The sequence below is a fragment of the Calcarisporiella thermophila genome, assembly GCF_041956535.1.
Source record: "Calcarisporiella thermophila strain CBS 279.70 unplaced genomic scaffold VTP21scaffold_6, whole genome shotgun sequence".
NCBI lineage: Eukaryota > Fungi > Calcarisporiellomycota > Calcarisporiellomycetes > Calcarisporiellales > Calcarisporiellaceae > Calcarisporiella > Calcarisporiella thermophila.
The window spans coordinates 142,921-158,158 of record NW_027192196.1 but is presented as its reverse complement, the minus strand read 5'-3'; the positions used below and the strand labels follow the sequence as shown (position 1 = coordinate 158,158).

General features: G+C 43.0%; 5 protein-coding genes across 5 annotated transcripts; 1 reads left to right on the top strand and 4 right to left on the bottom strand.

Annotated features, from left to right (window-relative positions):
* Positions 1-269: 269 nt before the first annotated feature.
* VTP21DRAFT_9763 (uncharacterized protein) lies at positions 270-2,741 on the bottom strand (the record flags this gene model as incomplete). The annotated part of the gene is made up of 4 exons (XM_069400745.1): positions 270-592; positions 649-738; positions 787-1,418; positions 1,480-2,741. The coding sequence occupies 4 exons, from the start codon at positions 2,739-2,741 to the stop codon at positions 270-272; spliced, it is 2,307 nt and encodes a 768-aa protein (XP_069253489.1).
* A 799-nt stretch (positions 2,742-3,540) lies between these two features.
* Positions 3,541-4,541, top strand: VTP21DRAFT_9762 (uncharacterized protein; the record flags this gene model as incomplete). The annotated part of the gene is made up of 3 exons (XM_069400744.1): positions 3,541-3,629; positions 3,694-4,021; positions 4,326-4,541. The coding sequence occupies 3 exons, from the start codon at positions 3,541-3,543 to the stop codon at positions 4,539-4,541; spliced, it is 633 nt and encodes a 210-aa protein (XP_069253488.1).
* A 362-nt stretch (positions 4,542-4,903) lies between these two features.
* On the bottom strand, positions 4,904-6,490 carry VTP21DRAFT_9761 (uncharacterized protein; the record flags this gene model as incomplete). Its single annotated transcript, XM_069400743.1, has 4 exons — positions 4,904-5,079; positions 5,344-5,756; positions 5,852-6,086; positions 6,409-6,490. 4 exons carry the CDS (start codon positions 6,488-6,490, stop codon positions 4,904-4,906), a joined length of 906 nt encoding a protein of 301 aa, XP_069253487.1.
* A 1,494-nt stretch (positions 6,491-7,984) lies between these two features.
* Positions 7,985-9,298, bottom strand: VTP21DRAFT_9760 (uncharacterized protein; the record flags this gene model as incomplete). The annotated part of the gene is made up of 1 exon (XM_069400742.1): positions 7,985-9,298. One exon carries the CDS (start codon positions 9,296-9,298, stop codon positions 7,985-7,987), a length of 1,314 nt encoding a protein of 437 aa, XP_069253486.1.
* Positions 9,299-11,154: 1,856 nt separating this feature from the next.
* On the bottom strand, positions 11,155-14,776 carry VTP21DRAFT_9759 (uncharacterized protein; the record flags this gene model as incomplete). Its single annotated transcript, XM_069400740.1, has 4 exons — positions 11,155-12,717; positions 12,827-13,266; positions 13,364-13,541; positions 13,745-14,776. 4 exons carry the CDS (start codon positions 14,774-14,776, stop codon positions 11,155-11,157), a joined length of 3,213 nt encoding a protein of 1,070 aa, XP_069253485.1.
* Between the last annotated feature and the right edge of the window lie 462 nt (positions 14,777-15,238).

Sequence of the window (15,238 nt, the reverse complement as noted above, 5' to 3'; positions counted from 1 at the left end):
ACAAATGAGCTACTTCCAGAGAATTTTGCATAGAAAATTAAAGAAATTTGAAGAAAAATAAAAAAAATCTGAGAATAAATCAAGAGTATAAAAAGCTGTCGTTTCCCAAGTGCAACTCCTTGGCCCTCCCGAGAAGGGGTGGGATCGTGAAGCATGGGGTGCTGAGTGCCTATTCCATTTATACTAAGCCGTCGCATACACTAGGCTTAGTGCTAAAATAGAATGCGGACTACGTCAGCAGTCCATGCTTCACGGTGATCCAGAAGGCCCTAGCGCGCTTCCTCGAGTTCTAAGGAGAGAAGCGTGCCCGAGATATCGGCATTTACAGCTCTATCCCTGCGGTAGTATAGGTCGAAAGTAGTGGTGGAAGACCAATTCCCTATTGCGACCACTGTGTCTACATTGAATCTTCGTAGAGCGAGGGTGGCTCCTGTTTTCCGCGCGTCGTGGGCTCTTGCGTCGGGTGAGGCGATTGCGAAGATTGTTTTGATCCATCGCGAAATCGTTGCGGGCCTCGCAGGGCGAGCAATCCCAGGGCAGAGGAATACCTCTGAGCCCTTGTTGCAGTTTACCCTGCTCTTGCCAGCACCTCCTATATTCAATGAAACACTCTACCGGACAGAGGTTGGGATCTGGGAATCGATGGACGTGGAAGGGTTTTATGATGCGCCGATTCCTTCTCGTTTCCTTCGGTGCTATTATCTTCCCCTTCATCATTGTTTCGCCGACCGCGATCGACTGAAGGTCCATACGTGCTAGGTCGGATACTCTAGAAAAGGTGACTACCGCCAGGTTTAAGAGGGGCGCCTACTGGCAGTACTGCCCTAAGGAATCTAGCGACGATGGAATCGAGATGAGATGGATGGCTTGTCTGTAGTTCCCCGATGGCTGAGCGATATAGATGGCAGGAATCCGCCGATTTTCCCTGTGCGTATTGGCTTGCCAGGAAATTAGCGATTGCCACCGCAGGAGCAAGGAAAGGAGGCACGTCATTTGCTTTGCACCACTCGAACCACTTCTTCTGCGCCGAAGAGTAACTCTTGCGCTTTTCCGCCCCTTCATGGTCCCTTAGTATGACATTTTGCGCTTCTAAGGATAAGCCTTGCGAACGCAATTCTTCCCTGAGATGCGCCAAGCTGTCAAAAACCACGACTTGATCTTGAGGGGGTGTCTCGTTAGGGGAGTGGCTAGCTGGATCGCTTTCCTCGGATTTCTGACTGGCTTCGCTATGCTCAGCTGTTGCAGTAGGGGAAACCAGGGAGCTGATGGCCAGTGCGGGGTCACCACCGTCAACTTGACCTGTTCCAGCAACACTTTGCGTAAGACCCGTGCTATCAGAGCCCACGGAGGATTGGTATATGGGTTCAGCTCTTTGCTCCAATCCTGCATTAGGGCATCTGTCGCTGCTGCCCCTGGCTCTGGGTGCCATGAGAAGAAAAGCGGGAGACGGTTCGTGAGTCTGTCCGCGAATAGGTCCACTGAGTGTGGTCCCCACAGGCCTTCTCTATCTTGTTGAATGCCCGGTTGTCAATAAACCATGCTTGATTCGTCCTGATCTCCCGAGATGCTGTGTCCGCCTTGGTATTCAGGTGACCGGGGATGTGTTCCGCTACCAATTGTATGTGTCGCTCCAGGCAGATTGTCCAGATCTTCCTGGCAATCTCGTTGAGACGAGGAGAACGAGTCCCTCCGAGATTGTTGAGGTACGCCAAGGCCGTAGTGTTGTCCGTCCGGACCAGTAAGGTGGTCTCCCTGAGAGAAGGGAAGGCCTCCAGACACAACTCCACGGCTTTGAGTTCCTTCCAGTTGATGTGGAACTTTTTCTCCTCCGGGGACCATGGACCCCCGATAGTCATAGACTTGTATTGCGCGCCCCAACCGTCGTCTGACGCATCGGTCGTAGCGCTTTCTGCCGGGGCTGGTGGTAGGAAGGAGCGACCGTTCCATTTCCCGAACTCCTCTGCCCACCAATCGAGCTCTTCCAACGCTTCCTCCGGTATTGTGAATGGGGTATCCCAATCGGGATTGGCGTTCAGGGCTGAAGATAACGCCATCATTAGTGAGCGAGCGAACAGCCTTCCCGTCATGACCGCAGGGCAGGCTGCATTCGTAGTTCCCAGGAATGCAGCGAGCTGTCGAGGGGTAGTTACTCCGGTCTTGTAGAGCCTGAGCGCTACCCTGGATATATCCCTGACTTGCTTCAGCGGAAGGTTGAGAATCATTTCCCGGGTGTGAATCTTGAACCCCAAGTGTTCGATCTCTTGGGAAGATGTTAGAGTTGACTTCTCGAAATTGACCACGAAGCCGAACTTCTCCAAAGTGTTGATCAACATTTGGGTGTGCATCTTGGACTCTTCTATCGACGATGCTGCAATCAGTAGATCGTCCAGGTAAGCCGCCACTCTTGTCCCTGCCTTTCGGCACACCGTGAGGACTGGGCGCAGGACCTTGGTGAATATCCGGGGAGAAGAAGTTAGTCCGAAGGGAAGAACTTTGAACTGATACTTCCTGCCACCCCAGATGAACTGGAGGTATTTCCTGGACTCCTGGTGGACCGGTACGTGCAGGAACGCATCCTTGAGATCTATCGAAGTCAACCAGTCGTCCTCCTGTATCAGGGGTAGAATTGACTGAAGAGTTTCCATCTTGAAGCGCTCCTTCTTCACCGACTGGTTGAGTAGACGTACAGTCACGTCTGAAATGGCAGTCACAACATGACCAAATGTCCTTTTCACCCCCATTATTTCGGTAACTCCCCATAAAAGAAGGGTGTGAAAGTTATTTATAAAAAACTGCAGAGTCTACACTCTTTTTAGGGATATATGCAAGCCATGTTTAATAAACAAAAACTGGTGTTCTGGGGCAGATGAATTTTTTTGAGTGCGTTCCTACATTTTGTCTTTTCTTTACAAATAGTCTGCAATTTCTTTTCATTTTGAATCCTTCTTACTTTTTTTTTCATTACCTTCCATTATATTTTGACATATAAAGAGAGATTTGTATTTATTATTATTATCAATATTAACAACCAAAATGAAACCTCTTCCAAACAAGATCCGGGCCGGTATTGTCCAGCGTGCGAAGGAAGGTGCCTCCTCAAGTCAGATCGCAGCGGCTCTAAACATCCACCATACTACTGCAGCTAAGGTCGTCAGGGAGGAAGCGAAGTGACGTCCCGATCTCAAAAGGCCGTCAGCTGGCCGCCCTCTCGTTTTAAGCGAAATAGAAGAAAGGAAGATTGTCACGCTATTGACATCGGGCCAATGTAAAAATGCTGCTGATGTGACAAAATATTTTAAAGACGAATATGATATGGTTATGTCTGTTAGCAATGTGAAGAGGGTTATACAACGACACGAGATACTAACTTGGGTTCGGCCAAAGAAGCCTCTACTTATAGTTACGCATCGGAGAAAACGACTGGAATTTGCTAAAAAGTATCTTCATTGGACTGAGGAAGATTAGAAGCGAGTAGTGTTTTCCGATGAGACGAAAATACATTCGCAAACGAGGGAGGAAAACAATACTACTACAAGCGCAATGGTGAGCCTCTTCGTAATCGCCATATCCAACCAACACTTAAACATGGGGTGGATCTTTGATGGGGTGGGGCTGCATTACAGCGTATGGTGTTGGCTACCTAACTTGAATCAACGAGGAACTTGATGCTCAACTTTACTGTAAGATTCTCAGTGAGGAATACAAATGGACATTGGAGTATTATAAGCTCAATAATTTGGATGTGATATTCCAACATGAAAATGATCCCAAACATACAGCTAACATCACCAAAGCCTGGCTGAGAGACAACAAGGTACAGGTACTGGAGTGGCCTTCACAGTCACCAGATCTCAATATAATAGAACATATGTGGGGTGAATTAAAACGAAAGCTTGGTAAATACCAAAAGTTACCAAAGAACAAAGATGAGCTGTGGCAACGAATTGAGACAGAATGGGAAAGTATCGATGAGGAATACATTGAGAAACTTTACGCAAGTATGCCGGCGAGGATACGAGCTGTGTGTTTAGCTAAGGGAGGATACACAAAATATTAGGCAATAATACGAGAAAATAGTGATTGATCAAAATAGCAGATATAATGTAGATTTACAGAATGTATTTATGCATCTCTAAAACTTCAACTTTCCATATCCACAATTTTGTTATTATAAGTGGCTTATTATTTTATCTAACAAGAGGATAAACTCTGAAGTTTTTTCTACAATAAGCTTTCCACCCCTCTCTCGTGGGGAGAATGCTGAAATAATTGAGGTAAAAGGGCATTTGACCATGTTGTGACTGCCATTTCAGACGTGACTGTAGGTCTACCACTGGGCGGAGTTTGCTCGAGCTCTTCGATATGACGAAGATGTTGGAACTATTCCTGGGGCGTCCCGTGGGACTTCCTCTATAGCCTGTTTCTCCAATAGTGATCTCACCTCCTCGGAAATGGCCTTCACGCCCTGGTGGTCGGCTGGGAGTCTCTTTGGAGGAGATAGGTGGTTGAACCTCGGCTCCTTCCATAATTGGATTTTGTAATCTTCTCTGATTATCTTGCATATCCATAGAGGGGCGGGGATTCCTCGCCACACGTTTCTGTATTTTCACAAACGTTCCCCAACCGGTACGCGTGGCTCTACCTGTCGCGGGCTTGCGTCAGAAGCTAAACATTGGACGGGGAGGGATGTATTGCCCCGCCCGTCCTTTTCCAGTTTTTTGCTCAGTTCGACGAAGTGACTTGGGGTTGCTGAATTATGTATATTTGAAGGCTCGAGAGAACTTAATAAGGCAGTTACAAGGCCTTGTTTTATGACAAAAGTTAAAACATGATAAATACAAGAAAAAATTGCTATTTTTGGATATTAATAAATCTTAAAAAACAATGCAAAAAGACTAGTTTACTATAATATCAATTTCAAAAATTGATACAGTCTTACAATCAGATTCTCATTTTCTTTGAATGCTTGAATAATTTCTTTTCTTCCTTTATCGGATATCCTATTATCACGCAGATCAATTCGTGTTAAAGTCTTGTTCACTCGGAGAACTCGAGTAAACACCTTTCCTCCCTCGTCTGCTATCGTATTATCAAAAAGACTAAGTTCCACTAAAGTCTTATTTTCTTGAAATGATTGAGCGAGAGATAATCCCCTTTCATCTGAAATATTATTATCCATAAGCCAAAGTTTTACCAAAGAATTGTTTTTTCGAAGTGCTTGAGCGATAGCCTTTGCTCCTTCATCTGATATGCCATTACTACCCAGGTAAAGCTTTGTTAAGGTAGTATTATACAAGAGAGCTTGAGCGATTGCCTTCCCTCCTTCTTTTGATATTCTGTTACCCCCCAAAACGAGCTCCGTCAATGTCGTATTCTCCCTGAGTGCTTGACCTATTGCTTTTCCACCTTCCTCTGAAATGTTATTACCGCACAGATCAAGCTCTTTCAAAGCTTCGTTCATTCGAAGGCCCCGAGCTATAGCTTTTCCACTTTCATCCTCTAGCAAGTTGCCACTCAAATCAAGGAATTCCAAATTTCGATTTTCTTCAAGTGCATGGCCCATGGCTATGCCCCTTTCATCCGATATCTCGTTAAATCCAAGAGAAAGTTGCTTTAATGTTTTGTTCTCTTTCAGTAATTGTGCAATAGTAACTACTGGATTATCCGACAACTTATTTCCTTGCATTTCAAGCTGAGTCAAAGTCTCATTCTCTCGGAGAGCTTGGGCAATTGCCTCTCCACCTTCTTCTGATAACCTATTGTATCCCAGATTAAGTTGCGTCAATGTCTTGTTCTTTCCAAGTGTTTGTGCGATTATTTTCCTTCTTCAGCTGTGACTCTATTCGTTTGCAAATCAAGCTGTGTCAAGTGCGTGTTCTCTCGAAGTGCTTGAGCAATTTCATGTAGCCCCTCATGCGTTAATCCACTAAGGCCCAGATCAAATAGCTTCAATGTTTTGATCTGGGCCATAGTGGATTGATCCATGAGCTCCCTAGCTTTATCTGATATTCTATTGTCACGCATATTAAGTTGGGCCAAATTCTCATTTTCCCGGAGTGTGTTAGCGATTACTCTTCCACCTTCACCTGTTATGATATTGCCTCTCAGATCAAGATGGGTCAAAACATTGTTTTCTCGAAGTGCATGAGCAATCGCCTTCCCTCCTTCGTCAGAGATGATATTATCGGTCAGAAATAAATGTGTTAAACCTAGGTTTGTACGAAGTGCCTGACCAAGTGCTTTTCATCCTTCGTCTGTTATTCCATTATCCTTTAACTTAAGGCAAAACAAAGTATTATTATTTCGAAATGTCTGAGCAAAAGCTTCGGTTCCTTGGTCCAATAAGTCATTGTCACTCAGGTCAAGATCTATTAAGGTCACGTTCTCTTGAAGCGCTTGTGCAATTACCCATGCATTCCCAAGTCGTGCGAAGTCTACGGTTGTAACAGTGGAGATTGCCGCAAATGGTGCAATATGTGCGGCTGCCCATGATATTAATATTATTAATAACTCTTTCTGGCTTTATCGGTTCTTTCTAAAATAGTTCTGACTACTCTGAATTTACTAGTTGCTTGTTTCTGATGAATAAAGCTTGCGAATTATGATATCACATTCGATTTCAAAAATAAATATCTTATTGAGCGAGTGTATTCATATGGCTCCATACAAACAAACTTTTTGCGCCTTGCCCTTTTTAATAATTGTCTGCCAAAGTTGTGAGCATAAAGCTATTAAAAAATTAAACTTAAAAATTAAAATTAATAGTGAATCTTAATAGGGTAGATTGTACTATTAGGATATATACTGTGAGTTTGACACAATAAATAGAAACAATGCCGTATATTCTGTGTCCATGCCCAATAAAGTAAACCAGAATTTTCAAGCTATGTTAACACAATGATAGTACAATCGAATGTAGAATGCTCGATGCATTTTTTTGGCTCATTTAATGCCGACACGCACAAGATTTCAAAAATTTTTAATAATTGTTGGATCTTATTAAGAGTATATTAATAAAAGGAAAGAAGACAGATAGAAGGGATAACACAAATAACACACACTACAAGAGAATTCAAAAGAGAGAGAAAGCACATCTTATATATATAATAGAATAGGAGATGATGACTAATAATGATGATAAGATACTTGCTTATACATATTTGTATAAGTATGAAATAACCGTCGTAACACAACAACTATTCAGACTTAGATCATGCCTGGTCGTTCTCCAACAATAATCATAATATCTGTTGTACTGTAAATGTTAAGCGTTGAGAATGGCAGCATAAGAGGTCTCAAATAGTGTTTAAACTGACCCCTAATTAGTTTACTTGGTTAATTCTATAATAATAAGAAGCTTTCAGCATTAGCTTGACACGAATATTGTAAAGCAATGCACTAGTTCATATTATTAAAGTCGTTGAGATTGGGTGAATTTAATATTCTATCGGCAATTTCCCTTTAGGACATAGAGCTTGAGGTTGCCCGACAACTGAAATATTAATAAATACTCAATACCGATTGTTTTGATGAGTATAGAGATGGCGGTTTCCAGTTTCTTTTTGAAAAAATGTCTCGAAAACTAAATAAAATATCTAATACTCATGATATTCTACAGAGGTACGATAGAATAACTATTTATATCTATACTTGTTTTACCGAGCGAAAATATATGTTATCCTGCATCATTATGCAGGCAGTCGCGAATTTGAATACTTGGAAGGAATTAGAATATAGAGTAATAAAGTGATAATATCATTTCGTAATGATAAATTTTGATGTTACCGATTAATACAGACATCAGGAAAGGAAGGGGACAACATTATATGTGGAAATGAAATGGGATAGGACAAAGAGGAATATCGGAAGGTTGCGTTACTGATTATAGTATGGCATTAAAAAATGGTAAAATTTAATATGCCTTGATTTGTATCTTCCATATTTGATATTCCACTAGATTCATACCCTTGTTAAGGTACAGTGATTAGTGTCTGATGTCGTTCAGCTTGCGTAACGCAAATTCTCCTAAGGTAGTGGGCGTCGATGCCTCGGGAGTCCTGGCAGTTGCATATACTCCATCTGGGTCGCCCACAGCCTGGTATATCGAGACAATTTCGTTGACCCACTGTGGAGCTCCTCCCTTCAAACTCTCCCGTAAAGCACTTATGGATATTTGTTCGTATGTAATTGGGCGATTCAGAGCTTTCGTCAACCGATCAGCAACTTGTGGAGACGTAAGATTTTCTGGCCCCATGAGGTTCTTCGCCCAGTGCCCTGCCCAGTTTCTATCTAGTAAATATTTAGCCGCTTCGTTACCAATATCATCAGTTGAAATCCAGGGAATGTCATGGTCGAGCTGAAATGGAAGTTGAAACACGCCCTCATTGGCGAGAGAGTCTTTCTGCCACAAGAGGTTTTCCATGAAGTAACCCGGTCTCAAGTGGAGAACATTGGGTGCTATTTCATCGAATGTTTTCTCGACATCGGCCAAAAATGTGATGTTACCTAGGTTTGGTTTGGCTCCAACCCCAACAGTTGTAATATTAACCACACGCGAGATGCCGTTTTTCTTGATTGCCTGGGCTGCGGCCTTAGCAGTAGATAGATACCATTTTTCCAAGCTTTCGGCTGTCGGGTTAGGTGGGCTGAGCCAAAAAAGTGAATCACAACCTTGTAGTGCCTTAATCAATGCCTCTTCATCATCAAATCCCGCCACCTCGAACTGGGCGCCTTTCTCAATAAGGTCACTGAGTCTGGCACGGTGCCTTTCGAGACCCAGGAGAACCACTGGGACACCCGCTTCTACAAGCTTCTCTGCCACTACCCTTCCGATATTACCAGCCGGCCCTGCCACTGCAATTTTAGCACGTGGTATTGCTTTGTTCTGAACTGAGGCTACAGAATCTCCAAATGCTTCAACCACCTTCATAGGATTGAAATACTCCTTGTAGTAGGTAATCAGCCCATCCTTGGCCTCCAGATAAGATATGTAACGCTGCTGGTAGTTTGTGGCCTCTAGTTCAAATTCTCCGATGGCGGCATTCTTCCCTTCCACCGGTAAAATACGCAGGTTTTTGATTTCAGCGCCATGCATGTTGCTGATGGCATTCCGCATGGCATTGTAGATAGAATCGATTCCTTCCAATCGCGTCGGCAACCCAATGGTCTCAGCGTATGGCAATTCAACGATGGCATTGGGGGCAATAAATTTGGCCCATTTGTCAATGTCCTTTGTGATCCAAACTAGATATTGCTCAAGGAGAAAAGTTGCTGAAGTTGTGGAGTTAATCGATGCCATGATGTTTTTAGAGTGAAAACTATGTCTTGAATGCATGCGATCTGGACTATTTATAGTTGCTGGCTTTTTGCAAATTAATAAGCACCACTAAAAGTTTTGATTATTAATTTATGAACAGCTTAGTACAAAATTTTTGACCTAACCTAGTGTAGGAAGTGTGGCCGATTTGTGACTTCTATCGAAGGGAAACAGCAGTCACAAATCGGCCGATAAGTTAATTTCGATAATTCGATATGAAGAATATATTAACAGCAATTGAAAAACCAAGTCTACCAACAGAATACAACCGATTCCAATTACGTTAATTTTTTGATATTATCAATTTGTAACATTTGTGAACTATTAACCATAATAATATTGCCATTGATAAAATTATATGGCGACCGGTGATGGTTTTGGAAAATAAAAATATTGAAAAAATAACATATGCAAGTAACTACGACGCATTATAAAAAAAAAAAAGATACCATAACTAAGAGATCGGCGCAAAAAAGCTAAAGTGTGAAAATACACTGTTACGGTTAAGTGTCGTGAAGCATATTTGAATATCATTATTACCAACGGCTCAAAAATAGCCTAAGCTACTGGTTATCGGTTCTATCAAGTGACTCTATCCTTCAACCAACTTCAGATGTTTTTCAGATGAAAGTGCAGTAGGGACCTATTCTTTAGGAATGCTTGAGTAATTACTATTTCCTCTTCGTTAGATAGCTTATATTTGCTGAGATCCTGTTATGCCTCTCTCTCGTTCTCTTGGGATATTTAACCGATACTTTTCCCTGAGAGTTCTGTGAGATTTATTCATGCACTTTCATGTGTTTTTTGAATATTTTGTGTAACCATACTACTCTTATCGCCATCAATATGCTGAAATAAAAGTACTCTGTGGTTTCATCTCCTGCAGCCTGGCAGCTAATTCATGAGAGTGGTATATTTAGCTGAGATGCAATTGTTCATGAGAAGGAGGATAGGCGTCACTAGTGGGTAAGTTATTTTAAAATTTGAAAGCAATGAAGGGCGGAATAAATTAAAAGCTTTTTAAATATCCAGTGTATCTAATTCCAATGTAACAGTATTTTATTATCAAGATCCTCTTCCATATACGTTCTCAATTGCGATTTACAAAAACTTTTCGTAACCCAGCTAATTCTTTACTAATATTTTCTTTTTACGTACTGTATTGGTCGCTTCAAATTCCTTCTATCTAATATACAGCTCTGCTTATTTGAGTCTCATTAAGATACAGCAAATAAAAAATTAACCTAAATACAATCCCCCTTTCATTCAACAAGTATATTTGGTAAATATTCATTTTTCTTTTCATATATTTATTTCACTTTAATCATATTTATATTTATATAATCAGAGGGGTGTTTACTCCTATTTCCAGACGCCAGACTTCTTTTGCTTCTTCCGAGATATTGTTAAAGCTAATATCAAGAAGCGTCAATGTTTCATTCTCTTGAAGTGATTGAACAATTGCTTTTCCTCCTTCATCCGATATGCTATTTTCATACAGACTAAGATGCCTCAAAGTCTTGTTTTCTCTTAGAGCTTGCCCTATTGATTCGCATCCTTCATCCGATATATTGTTGTTATCAAGGTAAAGCCTAGCCAATGTTTTATTCTTACGAAGTGCTTGACCGAATGCAGCTCCTCCTTGATTCGAAATCCGATTGCGGTTTAAATCAAGGTATGTTAATGTCTTGTTCTCACGAAGCGCCTGAGCAATTGCTTTTCCTCCTTCGTCTGCTATATTATTACCCCCTAGCTTCAGTTGCGTCAGTGTTTTATTTTCTTTAAGCCCTTGGCCGATTACTTTTCCTCCTTCATCTGATATTAAATTGTCGGATAGCTCAAGTTGCTTCAAAGACTTGTTTGCTAAAAGCCCTTGTCCTATAGCTTAGCTCATACTGAAGAGCCAAAAAGTTAGCAATTGCCGCAGCGGGAGCAAGAAAAGGAGGGACTCCATTTTCATTGCACCATGTGAACCATTTCCGTTGAGCTGAGAGGTAGCTACGATGCTTTCCCGAAGCCTCCTGTTGCTCTAGAGCGATTCTTTGTGCCCCTAATGACAGACCCTTCGAACGCAGTTCCTCCCTGAGATGCGCCAGACGGTCAAAAACCACTTGTTCTTGAGAGGATGTTTCGTCAAGGGGGTGGCGATGCGAATTGCTTTCCGCGGAATCTTGATTGGCCCCGCTATCTTCAATTGTTGTAGTAACGGGAACCATGGGGCTGAAGGCCAGTAGGGGGTCACCAATGTCAGGTCGACTTGTTCGATTATCACTTTGCGCAATATTCGAGGTATCAGTGCCCACGGGGAATTGGCATACGGGTTCTTCTCTCTGCGCCAATGTTGAACTAGCGCCTCGGTCGCTGCAGCTCCCGGTTCGGGTTGCCATGAGAAGATCCGTCGAACGCGTTTCGTTAATCTGTCTGCGAAAAGATCGACTGTATGTGGTCCCCATGCCCTTTCGATCTTGTTGAACGCGCGCCTGTCGATGTACCAGGCTTGACTTGTCCTGATCTCCCGAGAGGCTGCGTCCGCTTTCGTATTCAGGCTGCCTGGAATGTGCTCCACGACCAATTGGATGCGTCGCTTCAGGCAGGACTTCCAGATTTTCTGTGCAATCTCGTTGAGAAGGGGTGAGCGAGTCCCCCCGAGATTGTTGACGTATGCTACGGCTGTGGTGTTGTCTACCCGGATTAGTAGGGTCGTATCCTTGAGGGTCGGAAACGCTTCTAGGCATAATTCCACTGCTTTGAGTTCCTTCCAGTTGATGTGGAACTCCCTCTCCTCCTGGGACCAAGGGCCCCCGATCATCGTGGATTGGAATTGCGCCCCCCAGCCATTGTCTGAAGCATCGGTTGTAGCGTATTTTGTGGGAACTGGAGGCAGAAATGATCTCCCGTTCCATTGTTTGAACTCCTGTGCTCACCAATCGAGTTCTTTCATCCCCTGCCCGGGTATTGTGAAAGGTGAATCCCAGTCGGGGTTGGCTTTTAGCGCTGTCGTCAGGATCATCATTAGCGAGCGTGGGAATAGTCTCCCCGGCATGATCGCCGGACATGCAGCATTTGCTGCCCCGAGGAATGCTGCCATCTGTCGAGGAGTAGCCGATCCCACCCTGGCGAGTCTGTGGGCCACTCGCGATATGTCTCTGACCTTCTTTCGCGGGAGCCTGAGCGTCATATCGATCGTGTTGATCCTGAAACCCAAGTGTTCGATCTCCTGTGTGGGAGTGAGAGCGGATTTCTCCCAATTCACCAGAAAGCCATGCCTCTCCAGGATATTGATAAGCTTTTGTGTGTGCTCCTTGGATTCCTCTATTGTCGGCGATGCGACCAAGAGGTCGTCCAAGTATGCGGTAACCCTGATGCCCATCTCCGGCATTCGGTAAGAACGGGACGTAGGACTTTGGTGAATATCCTGGGTGAAGAAGTTAGTCCGAAGGGAAGAACTCGGAATTGATATTTCTTGCCTTCCCATATAAACTGGAGATATCTCCTGGATCTCGCGTGCACCGGAATGTGGAAGAATGCGTCTTTGAGGTCTATGGATGTCATCCAATCGTGCCTCCGGATAAGTGGCAGGATGGATTGGAGGATCTCCATCTTGAACCGCTCCTTCTTCACCGATAGATTGAGGTGGCGTAGATCCACCACCGGGCGCAGCTTCCCCGATCGCCTCTCGATCACGAAGATATTGGATACTACTCCTGGAGTGTTCATCGGGACTTCCTCTTTGCCTGTTTCTTTAGCAGTGCTTTCACCTCTTCCGCTATGGCTGCGGCGCTTTCTTGGTTGGTGGGGAGTCTTTTGGGTGGGGAAAGGTGCTTGAGATCCGGTTGACTCCAAAATTGAATCTTGTATCCCGCTCTGACTATCCAAGTTGGAGCGGGAGTTCCTCGCCACGCGCTTTTGAATTTTTGCAGTCGTCCTCCGACCGGTATGCGCGGCTCCGCCTGTCGAGGACTTGCGATGTGACTTAACCATTGGACGGGGGGGGGCCGATTTGCCCCGCCGTCTTCTTCCAGTTTTTTGATTTGAACGATTGAGTACCTTGTGATTGTGGGTTCGACTGTTCGAAGGCCTGCGGCTGTTGAGGTTCATTCCTGATGGTATGCATTAGCCTTTTTCGCGGACGGATCCTTGCTCTTCTCGATGCCAGGTCCTCCTGCAATAAGATTGTAGCAATGAAACCTCGCAACTGCGTGTTAATGTCGCAATATAACTGAAGCTAATAATGGCATATTATTAATATTTATTACAAAGAAATTTTATTTATCATTCACTTTGAAAAATTGTAAAAACTAACAGGTATAATTGGATATTGATGGGTTATACTTGTAAATTTAATTTCGCTTTCAACATTTGAAAAATAGCATTCTTTCCTTCTTTGGATATGTAATTTTCATCTAGAAGGAGACACTTCAAAGCTACATTTTCTTGAAGTGCTTGTGCAATTGCTATTCCTCCTTCATCCGATATCTTATTATAGCCCAGATAAAGTTGCTCAATTGTATTGTTACTATGAAGTACTCGGGCGAGTTTTATTGCACCTTCGTCTGATATAATATTTCCGCTAAGATCCAGTTGTGTCAAATTCTTATTTACTAGAAGCGCTTGAAAAATGGCACCTCCTCCTTCATTTGAGAGATGATTATCGCATAGGCCGAGTTGAATTAAGGAGCTATTCACTTGAAGCGCTTGAGCAATTGATTTTCCTCCTTCAGCAGATATATGATTCCTGCGCAGTTCAATACATGTCAAAGTCTTATTCTCACAGAGTGCTCGTGCGATTGCTTTTACACCCTCATCTGTTATATTGTTACCACTCAGATAAAGTTTCATCAACGCCCTATTCTTTTGAAGTGCTTGAGCAATAGTGATTCCTCCTTCGATTGATATTTCGTTATAACGTAGATCAAGTATATTCAAAGTGTCGTTCTCTTGAAGTGCTTGAGCAACCGCCATTCCTCCATCGCGTGATATCCTATTACCATCCAGAGCGAACAGTACCAAGGTTTTGTTCACTCGAAGAGCCTGAGCCATTATCATGGCTCCTTCAGGTCCTATCTTATTGTTGCTCAGTCTAAAATGCCGCAATGCCTGGTTCACTTGGAGTGCTTGAGCTATTGCTATTCCTGCTTCATCCGATATATCATTATTCTCAAGATAAATACGAGTTAAATTTCTGTTTACTCGAAGTGCTTGAGCTATTGCAATTCCCCCTTCATTTGATATGTTACTACCGTTCAAAAATAGATGCTCCATAGTCTCATTCTTTTGAAGAGCCAGAGCAATAGCTGTTGCTCCTTTGTCAGATAGAAAATTTCCGCTCAAATCAAGCCACGTCAGAATTTTGTTCAATCGAAGCGCTTGAGCTATTGCCATTACCCCTTCATTTGATATGCTATTGCCGCTCAGAGAAAGATGCTTTAAAGTCTGGTTCTCTTGAAGGGTCTGAGCCATATCCTTTGCGCCTTCGTCTGATATTTTATTACTATTCAGATTGAGTTTTTCCAATGTTTTATTCTCTCGAAGAGCTCGAGCGAATACTATTCCTCCTTCATCTGCTAAGTTATTGCCATACATACCGAGTTCCTTCAAAGTTTTATTTACTAGAAGAGCTTGAGCAATTGCTATTCCACCTTCAGTTGATAAGTTATTGCCATCAAGATTGAGCTGAGACAATATCCTATTCTCTCGTAGTAATTGAGCGATAGATTTCCCTCCCTCAGTTGATATGTTATTAAATCCAAGATCAAGTCGCCTCAGACACTTGTTCTCCATAAGTGCATAGGCAATTTCGTTTGTTCCTCCTGCTGATATTCTATTAAAACTAAGATAAAGATCAACTAAAAAATTGTTCTCTTGAAGCATTTTTCCTATTGTCTTTCCTTCATTGTCCGTTAGCTGTTTATTACTCATATC